This window comes from Mastomys coucha, unplaced genomic scaffold, assembly GCF_008632895.1.
Source record: "Mastomys coucha isolate ucsf_1 unplaced genomic scaffold, UCSF_Mcou_1 pScaffold18, whole genome shotgun sequence".
In the NCBI taxonomy this organism is placed as follows: Eukaryota; Metazoa; Chordata; class Mammalia; order Rodentia; family Muridae; genus Mastomys; species Mastomys coucha.
The window spans coordinates 88,615,780-88,624,602 of record NW_022196900.1 but is presented as its reverse complement, the minus strand read 5'-3'; the positions used below and the strand labels follow the sequence as shown (position 1 = coordinate 88,624,602).

General features: G+C 46.6%; 2 protein-coding genes across 4 annotated transcripts in view; one reads left to right on the top strand and one right to left on the bottom strand.

The window, feature by feature from the left end:
- The window catches only part of Rab42 (RAB42, member RAS oncogene family), a 27,160-nt gene that overhangs the window by 6,009 nt on the left and 12,328 nt on the right, over positions 1-8,823 (top strand). For all 3 annotated transcript variants that reach the window (XR_004121093.1, XR_004121094.1, XR_004121092.1), the window contains exon 2: positions 8,499-8,760. The gene's annotated coding sequence lies outside the window, so the exon portion shown is untranslated. The remainder of the gene's footprint in view (positions 1-8,498; positions 8,761-8,823) is intronic.
- Positions 5,423-8,823, bottom strand: part of Taf12 (TATA-box binding protein associated factor 12) — an 18,248-nt gene continuing 14,847 nt past the window's right edge. The window contains exons 4-6 of the mRNA XM_031378909.1: positions 8,626-8,740; positions 6,750-6,838; positions 5,423-5,862 (exon numbers count right to left, since the gene is read on the bottom strand). Coding sequence (XP_031234769.1) covers positions 5,827-5,862; positions 6,750-6,838; positions 8,626-8,740 — 240 coding nt within the window. The 3' untranslated portion in view covers positions 5,423-5,826. The remainder of the gene's footprint in view (positions 5,863-6,749; positions 6,839-8,625; positions 8,741-8,823) is intronic.

Below are 8,823 nucleotides of genomic sequence, written 5' to 3'. Positions count from 1 at the left end.
TCTATCCCATGGGCTGCACTGCACCCGCCTCTGACTGTAGCCTCCCCTCCTTCTATCCCGTGGGCTGCACCCACCTCTGGAGGGTTTTGGGCTTGCAAGGTCTTCCCTGCCATACAGCATCCACATCCCCAAAGGAGTCTTCTTCCCAGTTCCTTATGCATATGCTCTGTCCACAGACCTAGAAGGGTGGCCTCCCTCCCTCCATCCTGCCCATCTTCTCTCCCTTTGTGCCTTATCTTCCCCCCTTCTGCTTCCTCTTGGACAGGATTTTATGTATCAGAGGCTTGTTTCAAACTCAAAAGTATTAGTAAAGGTGACCTTGACCTCCCAAGGCTCCAACCACAAGCTCCCAACTACTGGCATTATAGGTGATCAAACCCAAGACCCGAAGGCAAGCACTCTACCAGCTGAGCTACATTCCCAGTTCTGTTTATTTTTTGAGAGAAGAGCTTTCTATGTAGCTTTGGAACGGAACTCATGGGAATCCTCCTGGCTCTGTCTCCTGTGTGCCGAGGTTATAGACACATGCCACCATACCTGGCTATTGAGGCCTTATTTAAGTTTTTCACGCCTTTTCCTGGCCCACCCAATGTAGGCACAGGCTTCTTCATGATGGTTTTCTGGTCCTAGGTGGGCCAGAAGCACTTATTATTATTGTAGGCAGCCCTCTCAACCCTCCTCACCACCACCTGGCCCTCAAGGGTTTCTTTATCTTTGGTCCAAATAACTACAGCAACACCCAAGCTAGCCCCTCCTGTCTGTTTCCAACTCCAGTCTATAACCCACACCCCAGCAACACTTTCCTTTGTCACTCATTTTGTAGACCAGGTTGGCTTTAAACCTGCCTTTACCTCCCCAGTGCTGGGATTAAGGGCATGTACCACCATACCAGCTTTTCATTTGATTTCATCTACCTATCATCTATCTATCTATCTATCTATCTATCTATCTATCTATCTATCTATCTATCTATCTATCTATCTATCTATCTAACTATCCATCCATCTATCCATCAAAATTGAGTCAGGGTCTCATTATATAGCCATGGCTGGCCTTGGCCTTGAGCTTGCTATGTAAACAAGCTGGTCTTGAACTCACAGAGATTTACCTGCCTCTGCCTCCCGAGTGCTGGCATTAAGTACATATGCACCATGCCTCTATTTACTTATGTGTACATGGGAATGTCTGCATGTATGTCTGTGTATCATGAGCACGCAGTGCCAAGGAGGCCTGGAAAGAGCATCAGGTCCCCTGGGAATGGAATCATAGAGTTGGGAGCTGCCGTGTGAGAGCCAAGCATCAAATCAGGGTCTTCAGGCCAGCTTTCCAGTCTCTCTATCCCAATCTTGGATATCAGGATTCTTTCTTGAATTCAGAGGAAAGAATCCGAGTTTTATTCAACAACTCAAACAAACAAGAGGGCATAGGGATGTAGATCTGTAATTTTGGCCACTCAGTAGGCTGAGGGAGGAAGATCATGAATTGAAGGCAGCTATAGAGAGTTTCCCTCAGTCGATCAGTTGGTCTTTTCTTTCTCTCTCTTTCTCTTTCTCTCTCTCTCTCTCTCTCTCTCTCTCTCTCTCTCTCTCTCTCTCTCTCTCTCTTTCTCTCTTTCTTTCCCTCTATTTCTCTCTCGCTGAGATAGGCTTTCTCAGGATCTCTCTATGTAAACCAGGCTGGCCTCAAACTCATAGGTGTGTGCCGCCACGGCCACCACCTAGCTGAGATTTTTCTCAAAAGCCCAGTGTTTGGGACTGTATTGTCACAACACTCGCCTAACAGGAGCAAAGACTCTGAGTTTGTTCCCTAGCACTGCAAATAAACAAACAAATACATAATAAATAGTAAAGGAAAAGAAAGCAGAAAACATCTAACAAGAAATCTCACTGGGCAGTGGTGGTGCACGCCTTTAATCCCAGCACTTGGGAGGCAAAGACAGGCGGATTTCTAGGCCAGCCTGGTCTACAGAGTGAATTCCAGGACAGCCAGGGCTACACAGAGAAACCCTGTCTTAAAGAAAAAAAAAAAAAAAAAAAAAAAAAAAAAAAAAAAAAAAAAAGAAGAAGAAATCTCAAACAAAATCACCTAGATAATATTCATTTCAGTTCATGGGCAAATAATTTGCCAATAGCAGCTATGAACAAATAGCCAGTCCCACACTTGAGTCTTCACTAATATAGGTGACTCTTCATCTAGTATTTTTGGTAAGGTATTCCAAATACGTTTTAAATTTTATTTATTTAGGCCAAGCATCTTGGCATATTCCTTTAATTCCAGCATCCAGGAGGCAGAGGCAGGTGAGATCTCTGCAAATTCAAGGCCAGCCTGGTCTATAGAGCGAGTTCCAGGACAGTGAGAATTGTACAGTGAGACCGTCTCAATAAACAAAGACAAAACTATTTACTTGAGACTAGAGAGATGACCTGCTCTTCCAGAGGACCCCAATTCTTTCTCTTTTTTTTTTCTTTTGAGACAGGGTTTCTCTGTATAGCCCTGGCTGTCCTGGAACTCACTCTCTAGACCAGGCTGGCCTTGAACTCAGAAATCAGCCTGCCTCTGCCTCCCAAGTGCTGGGATTAAAGGCATGCGCCACCACTGCCTGGCCAGAGGACCCAAATTCAATCCCTAGCTCCCACATAGCATCTCACAGTCACCTCTAACTCAGGTCCCAGGGATCTGCCGCCCTTTTCTGTCCTCCTTCCTTTATGTGGCTACAGATATTCCCGAGACCCCCCAGCCTCTTGCTAACTTTAGTTATTTGGGGAAATGCTTGACGCTGACATTCCACGATCCCATCTGCTCCCCTCCCTCATCCCTTCAGGTGCATTCTTTTTTCCTGATACCTGTTTAGTCTGGGCAGGGCACCAAGGACAGAACAATTCCATCCACGTCTATCTTGGTGAACCAATGAGTTTATTTGGCTTACAGGACATGGGTGACCACCAAACAGCTACATCACTGAGAAGTCCCATGCCAGCACAGTGGTACCTCCCCCAAACAGCAGAGATGGAGTGCTCCCTTTAGCCTTCCAGGACCACATGGCTAGAGCAGGGTAGCAGGCAGCTTGTGAGGAGGCAGGTTAGAATCCTCCATGAGGGTCCAGTGACCCTTCTCACCTCCTTCCTTCTATGAGAGAATGCTGGCAGACCTGATCTTAGGGACACTTGCAGGTAGTCACTGCTGTTCTGAGTGAGATGGTGACAGCCTTCGAGGTTGGCAGTACACACCTGTCATCCCAGCACTTGGGCGTGGAGGCAGCTGGATCTTAGACACATATCAATTCAACATCAACTTAGCTATATATAGATCTTGTCTCAAAAAAACCAAAACAAGGCTGGTGGTATGCTAGTGAGTGGTATACTAATTATTATTCAGCCTGCTGTTCCTTGCGGGGTATTCAATAAATCTGTTTCTGTCACGACAACACCAACTAAACAATCAAGATGGTAACCAGGGCTTGGGAGATAGCTAGGATGCTTATTATCCTAAAAGCACGAGGACCTGAGTTTGACACCCAGAACCTACATAGAGATGCTGGGCATGGTGGTACACACTTGTAATCCCAGTGGTAGGGAGGTCTAGACAGGAGGATCCTTGGATAGCCAGTGTAGCCTAATTGGTAGGTTTGAGTCCAAGGAGAGACCCAGTCCCAAAGTAGGAAGATGACATTCCTAAGGATGACACCTGAGGTTTTTCTTTGGCCTCCACGTATACATGTGAACATGCATCTGTGAGTACATGCACACACACACACACACACACATGCACACACATGCACGTTCTGCAGAGAGGCAGATCGGGCCATGTCATCCTGTCTAATGCAATTTTTCCCATGTCTCAACAGTTAAGACATTATTCAGCTGGGCAGTGGTGGAGCACACGTTTAGTTCCAACACTTGAGAGGCAGAGCAGGCAGATCTCTGAGTTCCAGGCCAACCTGGTCTGCAGAGTAAGTTCTAATATAGCCAGAGCTACACAGAGAAACCCTGTCTGGAAAAATAAAAGATACTGTTCAAGTGAATTGGGTGGGAAGCTAAGAACAGCCTGCTGCCAACGCAGCCCACTGAACCAAGGGCTCCAATGCCTGAGATGCCAGAAGGAAGCCACACACTGAATATGAGGACTGTCCACCCCTTTCTTCCTTTTATTATGGCTCCTGCCTACTGGAGGCATGGGCACAGCTTACAGAGACATGAACAGCCCTTCAGTGTGCTGACAAGACAGTAAGACTGAGACAGAGGAAGCCACCTACCTGTCACACAGCTGATCAAGAATGATAAACTGACTTCTTGTGAGTCCCTCACTTTTGTCCATTGTACTTCCTCAATTCTCTTGTCCCTTTCTGTCCTAAAAGAGGACTCAAGAGTCAGTCCAGATTCCTTCTTGGCTGTTGGCGCCAGTTGCTTGTTCCTATCCAGACTCAGTGGGACCCTTCTGTTGTCTGCGAGCGTCTTCCCGTGGCCGCAGGCTCTGGAGTTAAGACCCTCCAACATCCTCATCCTGACCCCAAGCCACAGATCAAGAAGCTCAGTGTCAGGTGTGACCAGTGAAGAAGCAGACTCTCCAGGCTGAAACCTCAGCCAAGAGAACATCAACATCAGCATGGCCATTGAACTCCTCAGATCTATGAACTGCGTCACGTCCTGGACCAAGCCTCAGGAGGAAGATGACCAAAGCAGGTGTGGCTGTGCTGTGGCTCCTAGGTGGAGCAGCCACCCTCCCCTAAGTCCATGGTCCCTCACAATCCACAAGGCTTGTGCTGGGCGTGGGTCAGGATGATGACTGGGAAGAATATCCTGCTCTTGAGAGAAGGTCTGCTTTCCTCTGATGACAGAATCCCAGCAACAGGACTTTCCCCAAAACTATTCACATCCTTCTTCAGGGACAAGGATGAATACAATCTTCTACGGAGATCCAGAGAGGTCCAAAGGGGCTCTGAGAAGCCAGACGTGATGATGCATACCTGTGGTCTCAGCTCACTGAGAGGGTCAGTTCAAGGATAGCCTCAGCAAGATACTGAGTTTGAAGCCAGCCTGGCCTACCCAAGAGCTTGCTTGCCTCAAAACACACACACACACACACACACACACACACACACACACACACACACACACACGCACACACGCACACACGCACACAGAAATGTCCTAGGGACACTAACATCAAAACTAGAATGCTTGTTTATTTTGGGGCTTAGCAGAGTTCACTGTGTCTGGGGGCAGAGAAAGTGCTCCAACTCCTACTGCTGGCTTGTTCCTTTGGAGTAAAACAGTGGGAAGTCCCTGCTGGTTTCTCTAACAGGATCACTGCCTGTGCTGCCACCTGCTGACTGTAGCACTCCCAACCTTGCTGGGACCCTGGCATTTCAAAGGCTCTCAGCTAAGCACCCTGTGTCTTCAATTAATAACTCCTTTATTCTGGAAAAGCAAATCAAGTTCATTCTCATATAAACACTGACATTACAAAGTAAAGGGATGGGGGAAGGAGGAGACAAACCCTCTACAAACCTGCTAACACTGTCTCACTCAACACGACCAAAATGCTCTTCCTACAGCCAATCACTTATATAATAAACCACAGGCAAAATCTTCTCCGGTCGATACACTGCTTCTCTTTGAGACGGCAGGAAAAGGGACCAGAAGGTGGGGTAGGAGGTTTTATTCTTTTGGCAGATCTTCTCAGTCATTATAGATATTGCTGCACTGTTAATAAAAAATATATGCTTCTCTGTAAAGCATTTAAAAAAAAATCCAAGGATGAGATGGCTGAGGTCTCAGCTCAAGTATCTCCAAATACATGTCGTCCATTCCCTGACCGTTCCCTGTGTTATTTCTTGGTTGTTTTCCGGATCAATGCCATTCTCTGAAAGGAGACAGAGATGAGCAGTTAACAGAGTCAGGAGCTTTCTGGAACATCCAGAAGCCACTCTCAAGTAGTACAGTCTGTATTATAGGGAGCAGCACACAGGGCGGAGAGAGGGTTCACAGAGGCCACTGGGCCCAGTTCACAAACAAGAGGCCAGCCTGCTTAGCTGTGCCTGCTTAGCTGTGCCTGCTTAGCTGTGCCTGCAGCACTCACGTAGCTTGCTTTTCCCATCAGGATAGCTGCTGAGATCACAGCAGGAAGTATGCCAGGCTTGTTACTGGGAGGCCAGGGCTTTTCTTGGACTTAAGGATGAGGACAACTGGTTCTTTTGTTTGTTTGTTTGTTTTTGTTTTCCGAGACAGGGTTTCATGTATAGCCCTGGCTGTCCTGGACCTCACTCTGTAGACCAGGCTGGCCTCAAACTCAGAAATCCGCCTGCCTTTGCCTCCCAAGTGCTTGGATTAAAGACGTGCGCCACCACTGCCCAGCTTGATCAGAAATAATATCCTCACACTGTCAAGAAGGGCAGAGGACAGCAGCTAACATGGAATATAACCCAAAATGTCAGGCAGAAAAGCCTGGGTAGCCTCCAGCACAAGCCTGACGTACTTCTTCCTCTGACCTGGGTGGTGTACAGTATTCCAGGCAGTTTTCAGTGAGAGCAGGTGGGCGTGCCCACAGGAGATCTGGAATCAAGAGCTCTACATGAAAACTCAAAGCACACTTGCAGCAGTGCAGCATCAGAGAAGCTATGACGGAGCTTCCTCTGACCTCTGGTGCAGTGAAGATGGCTGTGCAGGGGACCGGCATTCCAGGAGGCAGCTGTTTGTACTCTTTCTGAGAAGCAGTTCTAGGGACCAGTCCTGGCAGCCCAGGCTCCTCACCTGTTTGTGAGCTTCTGTGGTACAAGCTTTTTTGTAAGGTCGGATTTCCTCAGAGCCAAATCCTGGGATCCACATGTTCCACTGGCGCTCTGCAAAGAAGACACCAGCACAGAGCTGAGGTTGCAGCCGGATGGGCAATGCAGCTGCGACAAGCGGCAAAGACAGACCTGGACTCTAAGTATACACACACAGCCTCTCCAGGTTTCTTCACTGTTTTTAGCATTGGTTTATTACACACTAGGCAAACACTACCACTGAGTTATAGCCTCAAGTTTTTTAACCTTTTTAATTTTTATTTTTTTTAAATATTATTTAGTAACATTAATTTTATGTGCATGGAGTTATGTGTTTTACCTGCATGTATGTATGTATACGGTATGCAAGGTTGTCCCCAAGGAGGCTAGAGGAGGGTGCTAGATTCCCAGGATCTGCAGTTATAGATGGCTATGAGCCAACATGTGGGTGCTGGGAATCAAACCTGAGTCCTTAGGAAGAACATCCAGTGCTCTTAACCACCGAGCCATCGCTCTAGCCTTTTTATTTATTTATTTATTTGTTTATTTATTTATTTATTTATTTATTTATTTATTTATTTATTTATATTTTTCGAGACAGGGTTTCTCTGTATAGCCCTGGCTGTCCTGGAACTCACTCTATAGACCAAGCTGGCCTCAAACTCAGAAATCCTCCTGCCTCTCTTTGCCTTCCAAGTGCTGGGATTAAAGGTGTACGTCACCATTGCCCTGCCTGAGATTTCTTTAAATTAGAAAAATAGACACCGAGTATAGTATTACAGGCCTAAAAATCCGGCTCCTAACTTGTCCCTAGTTGTATACAAGTGGGTCCCTTTATTACTCCATTAGTGTTCCCAGAGCACAGAAAACAGGGTTTGTTTTATAAAATTTATTTTACCCTAGACAGACAAACTACTTGAATCAAACTGAAGTTATGTTATATTATACATGACTGTATGTATTTATGTGTGTATGTGTGTGTGCACAAGTGCACATGCTCCTGTGTGCCTGTGGGTCAGAGGACATCTGGTGTCTTCCTCTCCGACTCTGTACCTTCTTCTGAGACAGGATCTATCAGTGAATCTGAACCATACTGTTGTCCAGCCAGGCTGGCTGCCAGCAGCCCCAGCAGCCCTAGCAGTCCTCTTGCACATCCCCGCTCCCTAGGGCTTTGATTACAGGAATGCACAGCCCTGACATCTATTTATTTATTTACTTACTTACTTACTTACTTACTTTACTTACTTACTTACTTACTTCATATGTGTAAGTTTGCTGTCTTCAGACATACCAGAAGAGGGCATCTGATCCCATTACAAATAGTTATGAGCCACTATGTGGTTGCTGGGAACTGAACTCAGGACTTCTGGAAGAGCAGTCAGTGCTCCTAGTCTCTGAGCCATCTCTCCAGCACAAGCTCTGACTTTTTCTGTGTGTGCTAGGGACATCATGCATCCATGATAAGCGCTCTTACCCACTGAGCCATCTCCTTGGCCCTCAAACAGAAATTTAGTGATTTTATCATTGTATGTTACATATGATGCACATAAATATTATGAGAGTAACGTGTTCAGTTGTAGAATATATTCATAAACATAATCTTCAAGGATGACATTAGGATCCTCACTTTATGAAATGGAGACAGGTTGTTGTGCAGATGGAAAGTGGAGGACTATTTTAAATCTGATGTCCTGGAGCATCCCCCTTCCACAAAGGCCTTTCTCTCTTCTATTAGGCACTGCTTCTGAATGGTAAATTCCAGACCTAAAGGTCTGATCCTGCCACGAAGGTTTCTCTGACATTTGTCAGAGGTCCTACGAACTAGTCACGGAGCTACTTCAGGGAGAAATGAAGCCATATACCTAGATGCAGCTGGACGTCTTTCACCTCCAGGGTGCTGGACTTGCGGTGCCGAGCAAGCTGGCAGGCAGCCGTCACCACACTCTCAATAAAATCATCAGCGATCTGTAGCAGCATCTGGAGAGGCAAAATGGAGAGTAAGTGCTGCACTGGTGGGGGGTGGGGGGTGGGGGTGGTAGGGTAGAGTAAGCACAGCACTG